This window comes from Bos mutus, chromosome 22 (assembly GCF_027580195.1).
Source record: "Bos mutus isolate GX-2022 chromosome 22, NWIPB_WYAK_1.1, whole genome shotgun sequence".
NCBI classification, from domain to species: Eukaryota; Metazoa; Chordata; class Mammalia; order Artiodactyla; family Bovidae; genus Bos; species Bos mutus.
The window spans coordinates 34,734,141-34,752,376 of NC_091638.1; the positions used below are offsets into that span (position 1 = coordinate 34,734,141).

Genomic DNA, 18,236 nt, shown 5'->3' on the forward strand with positions numbered 1-18,236 from the left:
CCTCGTCCATTCCCTTGTTGAGAGCTAATCACAGTCATAATATACAGTTGTTGTTCAGTTTCTAAGTTTTCTCCAACTCTTTGCAATCCCATGACATAGATATTTTAAATAATAGTGTTGGAAAAAAGGTGGGACTCAGAAAAGGCAACCAGTAAACACAAAATGTAGAACATCTGCTTTTCTATCAGTTTTGTTTAGAAGGAAATAGCAACCCACTCCAGTATCCTTGCCTGGAAAAACCTGTGGATGGAGGAGCCTGGCGGGCTGCAATCCATGGGGTCACAAAGAGTCGGACAAGACTGAACAACTAACACACGATGGAGAACCTAGGGCTTCCCTGATACCTCAGTTGGTAAAGAATCTGCCTGCAATGCAGAGGACCCTGGTTCGATTCCTGGGTTGGGAAGATCAGCTGGAGAAGGGATAGTCTACCCACTCCAGTCTTCTTGGGCTTCCCTGGTAGCTCAGCTGGTAAAGAATCTGCCTGCAACACGGGAAACTTGGGATCGATCCCTGGGTTGGGAAGATCCCTTGGAGAAGGGAAAGGCTACCCACTCTAGTATTCTGGCCTAGAGATTTCCATGAACTGTATAGTCCATGGGGTAGGAAAGAGTCAGACAGGACTGAGTGACTTTCACTTTCACTTTTCAATGGAGCACCTATCAGAACTAGATTGAGTCAAAGTGGAGTGCTTGGCTCTAATCCTGGTGAGCTGCTCATTAGTTACACGACCTTCAGCAATTTACTTGGGCTTTGTGTTTCTGATCTGATAAAAAGGAGGTGATAGCACTGGTTCTGCCACTTCTCAGGGTTTTCTAAGACTGAAATGAAAATTTGTTTTTTACAACTTTGAATGCCTTGTAGGTTCCAGGTGCTGGGCTGAGGTGAACAAGAAATAAAATAAATCCCTTGCCTTCATGGAACTTACATTTGAATGGGGGGAGATGTATGAAAAAAAAATTGGGAAAAGACTGGTGGTATGGGTGAGGGTGAGTTTGGAAGGAATTGTTTTACACAAGGTGGTCAGGGAAGGCCTGTCTGGAGTTTTAATACTGAAATAAGTGAGTTGTCAGGGCTTCCTCAGCAGAAAACACAGCAAGGAAAAAGGCCTTGATGTTGGAGGGGCTTGGAACAGCAGTCAGCATGGCTGGAATGGAGTGAGCAGATGCAACAGCAATGTGGTTCCAAGAGTAGGGTTGGGATGGATCATGGGAGGAAGGGGTGTGGCTCTCACATGATGGGAGATGGGGAGCCACTGCGATCCAAGCAGAAGAAAGTAATCTGACTTATGTTTCAACAGGAACACTCTGGCTACTGTGTGGACAGAATAGATTACAAGGAGTCAAAGGTGATGGAGAGATCAACTCAGTGGCACAGCATTAAGGCAGACAAGGTTGGCTAGTTTAGACTAGAGTGATAGTGGTGCAAGAGATATGTGGTGAGAGTTGAGGTATATTTTGAGGAAGAGGCAACAGGATTTCCTGATGGGTTGACATGAATTGTGAGAGAGAGGAGTGGGACACCAAGAGCTGAGGGCAGAACCACTCAACAAAGGGGCTACTGATGAGTGTGCTTGCTTCAGAATTTCAAGAGCGTTATTCAAGCCTTATGAATTACCTTGTTCATTTTGTACCAGAGACCAGGCATCTGGTAGATGAAAATCTCCTCCGATTCCCGATAAAAGGTATTACATGATTTTTCACGAAGTTTTAATTCTTCCAAATTTGCTAGGTCAGAGATCAATTTATGACAATGGAACTTGTCAGTCAGAAAAAGTTTTATTACAAGAAACAATGCCATCAGGTAAAAATGCAAAAAATTGTGCAATTATGGCAAAATGTTTAAAAATATCTACACATTTGCCCCCAAAGGACTACAGTACTTAACTACATACCTGAGCACAGAACATCGAATGCCATTTTAAACTGTTTCACGTAGAAAATCTGATTCCTTGCAAGATCACATCCACTTTCTCTCATGCACCAGTGAAATCAGCTTGATGCTTAAGCATCAACTTTGTAGGATAACAGAAAACAAAGATGGAAAATAATACAATTTCTACTTTCCTATAACATAGTTATACCACATCCAGTTTTCAATGTATAAAAAATACATAGGAAAGTGCTACATACTTTCTTCAAATGCAAAAACAAAGCTCAAGTGGGACTGGCATCTATCACCCTCTATTTTAATTCTATAGTACCCATTATGCCTTTTACTTATATTCTCATCATACTAAGCAAATGTACCTTAAATATCTAAACACAGACCCACACATATTACTAATCCTAGTTTTCTAGAACCTCTTCTGAAATCATCTGAAAAGTGGCAAAATATCCCAGCTATATAATTTAAACAAATAGTTATTCATACAAAATTCAATATATATTCTATTGATACTTCCATAGCAAATTCTAAACCTTGGCTTTGACACACTATCCTTAGAGCACACCCTCAGTATAAACGGTTATAGGATCAATTGTTAGAGGATCAACTGTTGTGCAGATCAATAGAATAAATCGACTGCAGAATTAACCACAGTACATTGTACTCCTATACATCACACGGCACATGGAAATTGTTAATGTTCTAATGTCATGTTTTCAAGTAACACAGTGTTCTAAATAAATACAGGAGATTGTCAAAAAGCGGCAGGAAGTCACAGGAAGCAACAAAGCTTTCAAAAATAAATTATGGGAACATCTCTTGTAATGTTTAGTTTGGTTTTTCCTCCCCTTGGCAATGCATCACGCCGTAGATGCTTCAAAATGCTCACAGAAAAAGCCCCAAAACAGCACGAAGAGAAAGAAAAACTGAGAAGAAAAAAAAATAGCTGGTTAGTTGACAGTCAATAAGGAGACTATAGACACACTACCAAGGCCAGCAGGAAGAAAGCATGTACCCAGCTTCCCAAGACTGGATTTTAAAATGTCAATTCTCTAAATGCTGTCCACTTTCAATTCGGCTTCAGGAAACATTCCCTACTTGTAGAGGGCTATGACAAGCAGTTTGGAAAGTTTCCGAAAAACGAGGTATGTGATGCAAAGAGGCAATGTTTTCGATTTGTTTCACAGTATCACATTACAATTTGTGCAAGAGTTTTTAATACAAACTGTGCCAGTTTGTTTTCTTTAAGGGAATCAAAATGTTCCAGTTAAGGACAGACTCTGGCTATACTTATATCCTTTATTACTTATTCCGGGAAGAGTAAAAAATAAGTTACTGATCTAAATATCTGCCTTAGGTATAACACATGAGTTGGTTTGTCCTCTCTGTGAGTCTTTCTGTTAGAAATTAATCAGTTAAATATGAAAAATGATTTAGTACCTATAATGCTACGCTTCTATTCACTCACACTTTTCCTTCTCAGTCACCTGCAGTTAGAACAAAGGTTTTCAATGCAAAACTATTCATAACTGTTAAGTGCAAAAACTTTTTTAAAAATGAGGTTTTAATTGTCATAGGTAATGCAAAAGACATTAAATGAGACTATTGCAGGAGTTTTATGTTTCTGGAAAACAGAATTTTCAAATTAGGAGTTAAAACTTCACATTCTGCTCTGTGCAGAAGACAAATAAGTTACCTTTCATTGTACCGATAATGAATGGACAGGTAAGGATGGAAAGGAGGTTAGGCGACAAATGGCCCATGTTAGTGCAAAATGAGGATAATAGTCTTCTCACTATTCTCAGAGTGAATCCAGTTAGACCAGTAACTAGCCATAGCTTGCCATCATGTAAGCAGAGAATCTTGTGAAATCACAAGAGTTCAGCAAGTCAAGTACTATGGCCATGAAACTAACATACCAATTTGAAAGGTAAGCATAGGCTCAGACATTTGAAATATACCTAACTATACACATGAGTTAACTTATTCTAGCACCAGCCACCTGTGAATTTGAGCCCTTCTCGGGATTCAAAAAAAAAAAAAAAAATGAGACAGTGTTAGCACTTGAAAAAATTGTCAACACAAAACTACTTTAAAACTTTAGCTTAATTTAAACTAACATGGGAAATATAAAACAATCCAGCTAAAAGCTCTTTCTGAGACTGATTTGTTTTTCCTTCAAACTAATAACACATTTAAATCCAGTACACGTGAAAACAGTACACAAAATATACACATATTCAGAATGAGGATCTAAGTTAGTGCGTCTCTGTAGCAGAGAAGTCACAGCTAAAGTCCTAGTGATATTGCCTCAAATTTTTACCCGTATTTAAAATAAAAAGTCACATCAAACTATTTTGGATGTCTCTAATCCATAGTACCCCAACTGCTCTTCTAAGAGTGCATAGTTGTCAATTCGTCTGGTATCAGTGACTATTCATCACGAAATTCTAGAATGATGTGATTACTTTTATACCAGAAAAAAAAAAATGCTGATAATTGCACTTTGTTACCTTTTGCTTACTGAAATGAAAACATCACATGGATGAAAAGAAATCCCTCCCTACACTCATCTTAAACAGCACCCATCTCCATGTGTAAACTCTCTTCAGCTTTCTTAAATACTGACAGCACTTCTTATCACTGAAAGACTACGTTTCCTCCAGCACAAGATGCCGGCGAGCTCACTAAGGCCTGCCATTCATTAAAGGACTTTCTGAAGACACTGAGGATACAGTTTAGCAACAGCACATTCAAAATGCCGGCCGAGGTCCCAGAGGCGATCTGGGGTCTCATACACTTTCATCCATTGGTCAGTGATATCATCATACTGATAAAGGGAATTTTTTCTGCTGGTTCTGAAGACATGTTCTTCAACGGTCACTTGAGTAGCTCGAACAAATAAATGGAGCTTATTCTGGAAAAGTACCAGTTTAAGGTATGGGTTTATGGACTCATCACATGGAAAGTCCTTCTTACGAGTCCACTTATTGAGCTCAATATCATAGGCTTCTACAGTAAACATCCGCTGATGATTTCCACAGGTTCCAGCTATGTAGTAGATAGAGTTCTTGTATACAGCTGCTAAGCCCTGGATTCTAGGCACAGTCATGGGGGTTAAGAAACCCCAGTAGTCTTTCTGAGGCTCATAGAAGAGGAAAAACTCTCCTAAAGAAAGAGAAAGAAAAAAAAAAGAGAGAGAGAGAGAAAAGAAAACAAGAATATGAACATTTAAATTTAAGATAGCTTAAAACATCTACATCCCATGGCACACCATAATATTAGAATCAACCTGATTTGGGGCATTCAAACTGGTAAGTGTGAGAAGTTACTTTGGCTTGATGGCAGTATAAGGGTTAAGAGCTTGGTTTCATTTACTCTATCCAAATATCTGGGTATTTCAGAAAATTGATTTTAAGCTAGCTCTTATAAAAAGTACTATTACTAATGGTTAGCCAGTAAGATCAAAATATGAATATAGGTTCAATCATGAATAAGCCATGATAAATTTATGTGCTAGTTATTTAATTATAAGGTAGTACATAGAATTGTTCAGATTTGTGTCTATGGGCCACTAATGTGTTTACTTTAGTGTTGCTATAAGGCAAAGACAAATATCAAGAGGAGAAAATATGACCTTAAGCTGATAGAAAACATGCACATCATTTATGGAATCGACTATGAGGCCTTTTCCATTCTGTTTTGACAATGAAAAGGTGTGCTGAGTCACACTGCCGATGTAGAACTGTCTAAAAGAATTAAGCTAGTGAAGATTTACAAGAGCTTGGCTAATTATAACATTAAAATCTTGGATTTGAAAGAATCAAAGTCTTTGATATGAAAATCTGAACCCTTTATGATCAGATTAAATGGTACTCCAATAAGCCACTCGCAGTCGGGCATGATCTTCTGACTGTTCACGTCAAGTTTATTTATATAAAGAGGCTTTGTTTAGATCAGAAATACCTACTTCTAAATTGAGCTTCCCCTTGAAAACTGTTTTGAACTAGGTTAACTCATATCAATAAATATAACTACCTACCTAATAAAAGTGATGCTGAAAAAATATGTTTTCATAAAATAATTTGTTAAACTCTCAGCTTTTGCCTGCATATTCCCTATGCTTCTTGACTAAAATGTAACAGGATTCTTAATAAAGAAGACAGGAATGAACACTTTTTACCATGTACTACCTCGCTACAAATTTCTTATAAAAAGGAAAGATAATACATTTTAAAAGTTGATTTTTAAACCTAAAGTTGACTTTAATAAACTAAAACCAGTAATGGGCAATTAAAACCCTCAGTGCCTCAGATCTGTCTTATATAAAATACAATCTGATTAAACAATGTTCATTCCAACCCTGAAATTCTGTTAATTCACTGTTACTTTGCTTTAGTATTTAAATTAGTATACAACCTTATATTCCATTTGGGAGTCTTCTAATTAATTCTGTCTCTACTAAAAAATAACTGCTTAGCCAGTAAAACCAAAAATCTATGAAGAGAGAGCTTCATCATATTGGATGATACAACCCATCCAACCATGTAAGTCAAAGTGTTACTCGCTGAGTTGTGTCCAACTCTTTGCAACCCCATGGACTGTAGCCCACCAGGCTCCTCAGGTCATGGAATTCTCCAGGCAAGAATACTGGAGTGTAGCCATTCCCTTCTCCAGGGGATCTTCCCAACCCAGGGATCAAACCTGGCTCTCCAGGACTAAAGGCAGATTCTTTACCACCTGAGCCACCTAGGAAGCCCTATCTAACCATTCTTTATAGATTTTTACATCCATTCAGATACTCCATTTTTTGGCAAGACCAACAAACCTCCATCATCCCAGGCTTCCATTCAACTAAAATGCACGAGAGAGTATTCCTTACTCTCTCTGGAGAACTAACTTTACACTGAAGTTTAAACAAATGGGTTTAGGCATTTCTAAGAAATTATAAGTCAAATAAAGGATTACAGCAAAGAATATTAAAAAAAAAAACCTTACAGTGGGGAAAAAAACTAAAAAATCATATGTATCTACACAGAACTTGCACCCCTTTCCTTGTTTTTTTTTTTTTTTTTTTTTTTTATAGTAGTGAAGGAAAGCATTTATCTGTAAGCAGTTAAGAAATGCAAAAGAAGAAGGATGTTGGCATTGTCAATACTGTATTCAGCATTCAAGCAACTAAAATAAGAAACCAAACACAAGGAAAATATTAGCACAAATGAGAACCTTGAATCAAGTATCTTATTTACTGTTACTCAGTTCTTCTTTCTGGTATCTTTACCAAGGTACCAGTCTTCAATTGTTTAAACAAAAATTTTTAAGCTAAGTATATTACCATCCCTCTCATCTTATGTTAAAAAGATGGCATCGCAAAATTTTTCAGTGAAAAAAAAAATTGAAAACACTGTATTATGGGTGACAACATCAACTGCAGTGAAACTAAAATCTTAAACAGCGTGATTTCAAACTCTTTGTGAGTTTCATAACCTTTGCCATCATAAGACTTCATACAAAATTCTTTGGCAACTGAATAGTACAACTGCAGTTGAGGCTTTGTTCTTTTTTTCTCTTTTAAACTAATCCAGTACGTTCCATAAGAAGAATACTTGCTACCATCCCTTGATTATATATCATTCAACTGCAAAAAGTTATGTATCAAACTTGCTTCCTTGTTAAAGTCTTAAAAATGGAACAGAAATAGTTTTTCTCAAATGCTGAACTATTATTTATGGGAAAAAAAAGTTTTCAAAAATACTTATGTCACATGATGTCAAAAGACAGTAAGAACATAAAAAACTTGCAGGATCTTTTTAGGAACTTGAAAGTACCTGCCTTTTTTGATTGAAAATTTTCTTTTCTTTACTAGTCCCTTAAAGAACAGACTATTCCAAGAAATACTTTAACCACTTGGGCACCTACCCTGTAAAACATAGATCTTCTCTTTGTATTCCACGGCATTATGAAACTCCATTGCAACAGGCATGGCGCAAACAGTAGTCCAGCGGTTCTCTCTGCTGTCATAGCACTCCACAGATTTTAGTGAGTTTCTCCCATCACCTTCGTAGACACGCCCTCCAATTGCATACATCTTACCACAGCAGTACACCAGTTTGCAGCCTATTCTGGCTCGAAGCAAGGAAGGTTTGGAAAGCCACCTATTGGTGGAATGGTCATACATCCAGAAATCATTTTCTGCCTTGTGGTCAATGGATACCTCACTGCTGCTTGGCCTGTAACCTCCTGCAATGTAAATATCATTATCTGGTGATACAAGAATTCCAACTTCTCTTAGATCATTTGGTGGTTTGCATAGTTTGAACACTCTTCCTGTGAATATATCTAGACAAGGCACTGTTTGCTTCTTTCCTGAGTGTTTGTGGGCTGCGTCGAAACATATGATCATTTCCGATGCAGTCATTCCAAGTCTCTGTGTACAGCCATTGGGACTGGCTGGTCCCTTTTCCACACAGCTTTTGGCGATAGCCTGTGCAAACTGAGGTGGAATTTTCTCTATAAAGGTGTCTTCCATCAGAGGAAAACGTATGCATTTGGCAAAAATTTCTGGAAGGTGCACTTCTCTTTCATTCTGTTCATGTTCAAACCACCTTACAATACTCTCATAAACATGCTCTTCCCGGTCTACGTTTAAATCATCACTGTCTAGGATACTTATCAGTTGGTCTTTTGTCAGCTGAAGAAACTCCTGTTCTTTGGTGACACACAGGAACTTTTTACGAATGTATTCTTTAGATCGATCTCCAAGTTCCTGATGACCATAATGATCAGCGAAGATGAAGACCCCGATAGAATTTTGTGGGTCCAAATGACTGATCATGTACTTGGCACACTGGTCTTGGATGGAGGGAATCTGGAAGATGCTAGCTGCAGTGAACAAGGCTTGAACATTGGCCTCTGTCAGAACAACTCTGGAGGTATAGGCATAGTTCAACACTAAATCCATCGACTCGGCTTCAACACCAACAATTCGAACTTCTTTTTGAGTGCTTTCTGTAAGGCCGCTAGTGAACATGGATCTAGGAAGGAAAGAGTGGTGAATTTATCTGCACTACAAATAAAAATTACTGTGGCAAGCTTGTAAAAAGTTATCACAAGGATCACTTTTTGAAACTGAAAAACATTTCCTAATGTGTTTCCTGATATCCTGAATATCAGGAAAGGGATAAAAGTTGATCATCTAGCAGAAGGATTTAATCTGGGTAATCTCAAAGAAACCCTATTGTCAGGGCCAGTCAGTCCACTTTGTGCCAACTCTGAGAAAAGCAGAGTATACCCAACTAAATCAAACTGAAAAGTGGCAAGGCATATTCCAGGACATCTTATTTTCCTTGGAGCCCTATCCAGGCTTCTGATCAAGTTGCTTTAGGGACTTACTTCAATCACCAGGTCAGTCAGAAAGTTTACAAATATCTATGGGGTATCAGTGTGACACATTAACATATAGAAACTGTCTAATAAAACTTCTCATAACCCAGTGGAAATTTACAAGGCAACCTGTACCCAAAATGTATCTTTAAAATGTTTAGCTTAGATAAATAAGATGTTCTTCAGAAGTTCTTATTTTCTTCCTACTCCTTTTTAAAATAATTATCCTTTGAATGCTTCCTTAATCATTATAAAGAATATAAAGCACATCAATTCATCAGTTAACCTTGGATATTTTGAAAATTTTTGCTTGAGAGAATCAAGAAATATACTTGATTTTCTCAAAGTTATCATAGTTTTATCTATTTATAAAATATAATAAAAATGTTAGCCTCATTGATGCTCAGTTGTGTCTGACTCTTTGAGACCCCAGGGACTGTAGCCCTCCAGGCTCCTCTGTCCTGGGATTTCCCAGGCAGGAATACTGGAGTAGGTTGCCATTTCCTTCTCTGGGAGATCTTCCCAACCCAGCGATTGAAGCCCTGTCTCCTGCATCACAGAGGGATTGTTTTACACTGAGCCACCTGGGAGGCCATAAATAAAGATCTGAGTAGGGTTAATATCAATTAAATGCCTACTTCTAAAGAGAATTTAAGAATTAATGGATTTGTTGCAGATCTGATTTTGTTGGTTTTCAAAAATTCCAGGTTCTTGTCTTTGAGACCAAGCTTTCTTTTCCTTTTCTTTTCTAATGTGCTTTTATGGTACTTTCAGCGCTTCCCTAGTAGTTTAGCTGGTAAAGAATCCACCTGCAATGCAGGAGACCCCAATTTGATTCCTGGGTGGGGAAGATGCCCTGGAGAAGAGATAGGTTACCCACTCCAGTATTCTTGGGCTTCCCTGGTGGCTCAGCTGGTAAAGAATCCACCTGCAATGCGGGAGAACCTGGGTTTGATCCTTGGGTTGGGAAGATGCCCTGGAGGAGGGCATGGCAACCCACTCCTGTATTCTTGCTGGAGAATCCCCATGGACAGAGTCAGAATGACCGACTAAGCACAGCACAGCATGGTACTTTCTTGGCCAAACCATTAAGACATCAAAATCCTAGCTTTTTATTTAAAGTGCTGCTGCTCCTAAGTCACTTCAGTCGTGTCCGACTCTGTGCGATCCCATAGACGGCAGCCCACCAGGCTCCCCCATCCCTGGGATTTTCCAGGCAAGAACACTGGAGTGGGTTGCCATTTTCTTCTCCAATGCATGAAAGTGAAAAGTGAAAGGGAAGTCACTTAGTCGTGTCTGACTCTTCGCGACCCCATGGACTGCAGCCCACCAGGCTCCTCCATCCATGGGATCTTCCAGGCAAGAGTACTGGAGTGGGGTGCCATCACCTTCTCCATTTAAAGTGCTGCTGCTGCTGCCAAGTTGCTTCAGTTGTGTCCGACTCCGCGCGACCCCATAAAGGGAAGCCCACCAAGCTCGCCCGTCCCTGGGATTCTCCAGGCAAGAATACTGGAGTGGGTTGCCATTTCCTTCTCCAATGCATGAAAGTGAAAAGTGAAAGTGAAGTCGCTCAGTTGTGTCCGACCCTCAGCAACCCCATGGACTTCAGCCTTCCAGGCTCCTCCATCCATGGGATTTTCCAGGCAAGAGTACTGGAGTGGGGTGTCATTGCTAAACATCATTTGCCTTTCTTCTCCCTCCTTTGATGTTTCTAAGAAGTTCTTAAAATTAAACTTATATAAAGGTCAAAAGCTCTTTTAAAAATACTCTTGAGAAAAGGATGGTATGCCCTAGAATGCTTAATAGATGTCTGTTGAAGATATTGACCTAACACTGGGGATAAACTTGATTATTCAGATCCAGACCTCTCCTATATTAAGTGTGATGTTATGAAAAAAAAGTGGGAAGATTTTCAGATCACTTTTAATGTGTTTGTCAAAAACATGAAATTAATTCAAAAATGCAATATGTAATATTGGAGGTATACAGGGGTACCTGGACCCAGCTTGTTACCTGGGTTAACTATCCTTTGAGTCCTAATTTTACTGCTATTATGCAAAATTTAAGTTTAATATCCTGCAGACTTTTTTTTCCCCTTAAATGACTGAAAATTAAATGTTCCAATGTATGAGCTGGTTTTTTAATTCAGGTACTGAAAAACTCAGTTATATAGGTCCCAATTAAAAAGAAAAAGAAAGCCCTTCATTATGCAAAGATTAAATCCCAAAGGAGAACATTACCACATAACCCTTTATCAAGGGAGCTACTCTACTGACTTGAATACGCTGGCCTCACACACAGCAGTGTAACATGCAAGTTCCCCTCTGTTCTATCATGTTCTGCATGTAAACTCTAATTCAAGTGGGAGTACTTCCTCACACAAAATCCTGAGCAGCATGTTTCTAATAATTATACACATTTTCTTTCTTTCTTTTTTTTTGCACATTTTATTTCTGACAAGTCTCTGGGAGCAGGAAACAGCCATGGCAGATTGCAAGCTATTCTATTTTTTCCATCAGTGATGCAAGATTTGCAAATATTAAGTATGATTTTTTTACATCTCACATAAGGTGCAACACTGGTGCCCAAGAAACTTCTGTACAAAAGCTCTAGTCAAGTGAGAAGAACCTAATCCTTGAGTCTTCTAGCCAAATACCTTCATTTGACTTCTCCTGTCTTACGCTTAGAAAGCCTTCCAAGCATTTCCTGAACTTCTTGGAAAACAAGGAAATCTACTGTAGCATACTTCTTTCCAAGAGATTTGTCAGGTCCTCAAAACTAATTTTAAGCAAGTATGATATTTAAATGATATAAACCAGAATATAAAATTACACTGAGATATAAATATTTTCACTTTAAAGTTTCAATTTTTTTTTTTTACTATTTAAATCTAATATACAGTTAACACTTCTGTAAATTAAAATTTAAAGAGGACCCACTCTTGTTCCTTAAAAGTTATATACAGTGACTAAGAAGCCTGGCTCTGGACTCCAATCCAGCCTCTGCCACTTACTAGTTAGATGATTTAGGCAGTTCACGTAACCTCTTTGAGCCTCAGTTTTTTCACATGTAAAATAGGAATAACAAGAGTGTAGAAATAGGATTATAAAGATTATATAAAGTGACATAGGTAAAATGAGCTTTGCCTAGAGCTTGATAAGCATAACTGTAGCATATATAAACATAAATGACCTAACCATATCTAATGGATAGCCTTGATAACTGAATCTCACCAGCAATTTTCATACTTCATACCTTTTGTGTATACCAGTTTCTTCTTTTTTCTTTCCAGGTCACACCCTTGTTATGGTTAATTCTTAATAGTGCAATGGCCTATCCAATGCAAATCTAAATGGTTACATCACAAACATCAAACTGAAGTGACTATATTTAACCCAGTATTCTGAGAAAGAGGAACCAGAAACTACTGTCTGGAACATTACACTGCTATATGCCCTATAAAGGTAAGCACCTTCAAAAGTAAAAAATATATTTACTGTGTGGTTGAGAAAATTATTTCACAGTCATTCATGCACCATTTTTGAAAACAAAAAGGCTTAAAGTGAGTACTTCAAACAAAAAAAAGTTAAACTTGAACAGGAAATTGCCTTTATCACTGATCTTGTCTTAGAGTACGACATTATTTTTTAGACTCAAGTTTTGAAATTGTACTTTTCAAAGTTTTATAATATATAAAGATGAATATAAATGAAAATGAAAACTGACCTCTAAAATACTTCTGGAAATCTCAGAAATAGTCATTAGTGTGGGGCCTAACACACATAGAAACTGTATTTCATCGATTTTTATTTCACTGCTGTTATCATCATGGGATTAAAATAGTCCATTAAGTGGGCAATTTGTTTTTAAAAGAAAAGGCTATTAATTTTTAAATTCTAAAAGAGTTAACATGCACTAAAGAAATCCTGGATAAATTTCTGGAACAAATTCCAGATCAGCACTGTTCAATAAAACTTTCAGTGATGGAAAGGTTCTGTTTCAGGGCTATACAGTGGGGCAACCACTAGCTACATGTGGCTACTGAGCACTTTAAATGTGGTTAGTGTACCTGAGGAACTGATTTTTTTTTTTTTTTCATTTTATTTAATTTTAGATAAGTGAAGTTTAGCCACACGTGGCTAGTGGCTGCCATATTGGGCAATGCAATTTTAGATTTTTCTGAAACATACAAACAAAAACATATTTACTGACTTAAAACCAGTCATCTGAATTCTAGAAGAATCTGTCAGTTTTTTTTAAAAGGGGGGCTTAATAAAATAGGGCCTGTTATTTATTCTCAGGAAACAAATACATTAGTTTCATCCATTGTTGCATCTCAATATAAAAATGAAGTGGGCAGTACTGAAGGAGAAAGGGGACTCGGTGCAGACATCAATAGAGGTTTCCACCAACATCATACCTGAAATAAGGGCTGATTGCAGCAAGAACGTTTCTATGACAGGAAAATGTTTTCCCGTGATCCACTTCCACTACAATGTCTGTCAGCTGTCCTTCATCGTACATTGTTTTGAGTTGCTTAAGAATACTGCAAGCATGGAAGGGGTCCATGGCATCGCTGGCTGTGTCTGAAGATGGTATTCCATTCGGTGTTGGGGAAGACTTACTTAAATCTAGGAGGAGAAAAATCGTACAACCACAAGAAGTTCGGGGCCAGTTTCGGCGTCGCGGGTTTTATTTTTTTGTTTTTGTGTTTGTTTGGTTGGTTTTGTTGTTGTCTGTGGGATGGGGCTGGGGATTGTTTGTCTGCTTGGCTTTCTTTCTCCCCGCTACAAAAATACACATATGTATATAGACTCCCTCAGTGAGAACGCGAGATAGGATATGGGAAAGAGCGAGGTGAGATGCAAGTTCAAACACCAGCCTGCTTCTCCCGGAGCCCGGCGAGCCCGAAGCCCCGTGCTCGCCGACAGACAGCGCAGGCAGAACAGGCGAGGTGTCTGCGGCGACTCCGCCGACAGCCAGAACGTCCCAGCTGAGAGCGGAGGGCAGGAGCCTCACAAGGGAAGCTCGCTGGATGGCGGCCGCCACTGCCTCCTCAACCGCCTTGCGAACAGGTCGGAGCGGCGGCGGGTACCCGGCCTCCCCATCCCTGTCCGGCCGGACCGCCCACCTCCCTCCACGCCATTCATCCTCCCTCTCCTCATCTCTGTCCACCTCTCCATCCTTCTCTCCCAGTCCTCATCGCCGCCGCCTAAGCTCGCAGCCCGAACTTGGCCTCCGGCCCACCTCCCCTCCACACCTCCCTAGCCACCACACGACCCACCTGCCGACGCGGCCATTTCTAGACGCGGCCCGGGCTCCAGCTATTTAAAGAGGAAATGTCATTTCGCTTCTCTCTCTCCCGGGTTCCGGCTCTTCTAAGCCGTCCCTAGCCAATGGGGTGACCTATGCATCCGGCTCCGCCCCTAAGCTCCGAAATCAGGGGGTCTATTGGTCACGAGGAACGCACCGGCGCGTCGGGAAATGTAGTTTTATTGCCCCCGCTCCCGCGTGGTCCGTGTAGGGCGGAGGCCCAAGCTCGGAATTTCTATTGGCTGTTTTGGGTGGAGGCGGAGAGCAGGGAGCCCGCCAGCCTGTGTCTGTGGGGCGCGCAGCGCCTGCCGGAAGAGGTAGTCTTCTGGCTGAGGAGAGCTGTCATTCTGAGAGGCTAGGATAGGGAAAGCTCTTGAAGTGCAAATTTCCCCATTTTAGGCCTCTCTCCAGGCCCCCGGTTCTTTTTTTTTTTTTCTTCCCCACCTCGTTCTTCGTTTCCTAAACCTCCTGCCAATGACTAGCTTCCGGTATGAAAGCGGGGGTCCACGTGAGGGCTGTGAAACCAGAAAGATTTGGAAATGGACAAGAGAGCTGTTGTCCAAAAATGGGAAGGAAACCTGACACCTCACCCCTAAGAAAAATATCAGGAGGCCAAAAAGCAAGCCATCTTTGATGAGTCACCTGTGACACCCAATTGAAACAGCATCGACTTGGCTGAGTGCTGCGGTTTCCACAGATTAATTGGTCTGGTTACAACCGCTGCTCAGGATCTTTAACTCACACTCAATGCGTTGCTTTTCTTGAGCACCCGGGGAACACCTGTTCCACTTTTAAGAGTACATGAACATTACAGAGGGATTCAAGACGCTTTCCTTTTTGCTCCTGGTAAATTGAGTGGTGAAGATACTAAGTAGTCTGGATTTTCCTTTGAAGAAATCCTGAAAAGTGCCCTGAGCCTGAAACGAGGGACGATTATTGACTCCCTGGCTCTACTTCTTAATGTCGGACCTTTAGATAAGACCATTTAATTCTTGGTCACTTAGCTCCTTCACCTGTAATGTGTGAATAATAATTCCTTTTCTAGCTGCCTTATAGGCAGCGAGCCTTTTGAAAGAAAACAAAAATGTTTTTACTGTTGACATGTTTTGATTTTCTTGTCCCGTACTTCTAGCATCTAACAGGGTGCCTGGCACATTATAGGTAGTTAATATTTGAAAAATAAATGTAAGGCATAAATGAGCTAACATGGGAAATGCTATTTCCAAATATATGACTTGTAAGGAAGTCTTACCAGTGAATAGGAAGGAAGTTTTGGATGATATATAGTTAGTGCATGAGCATAGCTTTTCTAATCCTGAAAAGACCAAATAGTTGAATCTCCTGATGAAGGATCTCGGAATTTAAGTTGTAATTGTGGAACAGAGAGAATGAGGAAAAACAATACAATTCTGTCCTACAAGGTCGGCTGAATAATTTAGACCTCAAAGTATTATAATTCTGTGATATTCTTCAGGTTAACAAGAATTGGTGTTTCTTTGGGACTGGGATATGTGGACATTGATAACCCTATATACACAGTTCTGCATGAATGAAATTGATTTAACTTCTGTTATTCAGGACTTTAAATTTCCATTTTTTTATGAGCCAAATGTTGTTGCATTCTACCTTATGGAAATAGTGGGAATTTCACTCACAATATTAATGGCTTCCCTGGTGGCTCTGATGGTAAAGAGTCTGACTACAAAGCGGGAGACCTGGGTTCGGTCCCTGGGTTGGGAAGATCTCCTGCAGAAGGGAATGGCTACCCACTCCAGTATTGCTGCCTGGAGAATTCCATGGAAAGAGGAGCCTGGCAGGCTACAGTCCATGGGGTCACAAAGAGCTGGATACAACTGAGCAACTAACACACACAAAACAAATGACATCAATCCTTAGGGTTGCCAAATTTAGCGAATAAAAACACAGAAGGTACAGTATTGGGGAGATACTTATAGTAAAATATCACTTGTTATCTGAATCAGATTTAATTGGGTGTTTGTACTTTATCTGTCAACCTTTTCAAGTCTGTTAAAATAGGGGTTTTATTGAGTTTGGTTTTTGGTAGCCACCTGTTTAAGGTGTTAGAAATTTGGCCAATTTGCTTTTTCATTTAATTTTCACTTAACTAAGAAATAGATTTGGCAATATTTTTTTTCCATTTTTTTAAGTTTTCTGATTCTTTGAGCCACAGGTATTTCTAAATTTGGAGGTGGGCAGAATATAAAAAGCAAAAGTCAATTTAAATATAAATAGGGGAAAAATGAAGATTTATAATTACAAGGTTGCCATTTATATGACACTATAAATAAACTTCATCCTACTGGGCAAATGGCATTACCTGGTAGAGTCCATCATCATTCAAAAGGCACTTTTGAAAAATACAGAATAAGTGGGAAAATGTCAAAATTGAGTCAGTAGTCCCATAGCAGTTATTCTCAGTGATCTGTAAGAACACAAAGGAGAATTTTTTCAGGATTGATATTAAGTAGCCAAAGACTAGAGCTTTATTTTCAAATAGCTCTGATTTGAAATTTAAGAAGAACTCATTGCCAATCTAGAAAGGCAGCAGCAAGGGTAAACCCGTTTTCTTCTTTATGTATTAAGTACTGAATTGTTCTCTGAAGCAATCTTCTCAAATAGAGTTTAAAAGTAAATTTTAGTGAAGATGAAAATTGAAAAAGCAAATCAAAATAGTTGAAGGACCTATATTTATTTCAAATTAGACATTTAGAGCGTTATTACTTTATTATTTATTACCTAGGAACTGAAGGCAAAGGAGATTTCTATAACCATAGTTGTTTGAAAGTTGAAAAGTCTTCACATTTAAATTCTGAGAGAGATGAAAGGAAAGCTACAAATTTGGAAAATAAGAAAATTGCACAGTTGCCCTAGTTTTTTTTTTTTTTTTTTTTTTTTTCTACTTTAAGAGAATGACTTAGCAATTATCAGGTGTGCCCAGGCTCCTGTCCATAATAATACCACATAACACAAGAATGATAGCAACTCTGATGAAGAAAGTGTAAAAGAAAATAGGATTTCACTTCTGCAAATCTCTTCTGCAGTTTTCCAGTTTCCCTATTCAGTTTTGATTCAGGCTATGAAATTGACAAGAGCAACTTAAAAGGAAAATAAAGAATTCCTGTGACTTCTACTTTTTAACAAATGACATCTTATAGTATATATATAGTATCATTCTTTTCAGGCTATGGCTACAATAAAAGATGACATTTTCCTTGCTGAAGACTGTTGTGGTGACTGGATTACTGCCTCAAGTGCAGTAACAAAAGTGATTATTTGAATGTAATTTTCAAATAATTATATTTTCAATTTTTGAATATAAAAGTGATTATTTGAAAATAAGTGATTATTTGAATATAAATTTGATATAATATTACACATTGAAAGAGATTTTGGGGGGTAATTTCTAGAACCTTACATTTTGTATATGATTTACTTTCTTTGAAATACAAAACTTTAAATAGATAGTAGCATCAGGTTTACTGATTGAACATTAGTAACCTTTATTGTATTTTAATTTTTATTCCATCTAAGGTTATGTGAGGACTCAACATGGTAGTAACTAGAAGATTGCATTTTGTAAATCGCTGAATTTGATCATACTGTAAGATGTTAAATCATATTAATTTGTCTTT

At 38.6% G+C, this 18,236-nt stretch overlaps 1 protein-coding gene across 1 annotated transcript; it reads right to left on the reverse strand.

Moving 5' to 3' along the window:
* Positions 1–1,742: 1,742 nt before the first annotated feature.
* Positions 1,743–14,674, reverse strand: KBTBD8 (kelch repeat and BTB domain containing 8). The gene is made up of 4 exons (XM_005890959.2): positions 14,555–14,674; positions 13,691–13,901; positions 7,807–8,921; positions 1,743–5,055 (listed from the first exon to the last, which is right to left on the reverse strand). The coding sequence occupies exons 1-4, from the start codon at positions 14,568–14,570 to the stop codon at positions 4,592–4,594; spliced, it is 1,806 nt and encodes a 601-aa protein (XP_005891021.1). The 5' UTR covers positions 14,571–14,674; the 3' UTR covers positions 1,743–4,591.
* Positions 14,675–18,236: the final 3,562 nt, after the last annotated feature.

Excerpts from the sequence above, each read along its gene's own strand:
- KBTBD8 (XM_005890959.2), bottom strand. Across the intron at positions 8,922-13,690 it reads GCAATCAGCCCTTATTTCAG|ATCCATGTTCACTAGCGGCC; the intron begins GTATGATGTTGG and ends TTTCCTTCCTAG. Across the intron at positions 5,056-7,806 it reads GAAGATCTATGTTTTACAGG|GAGAGTTTTTCCTCTTCTAT; the intron begins GTAGGTGCCCAA and ends CTCTTTCTTTAG.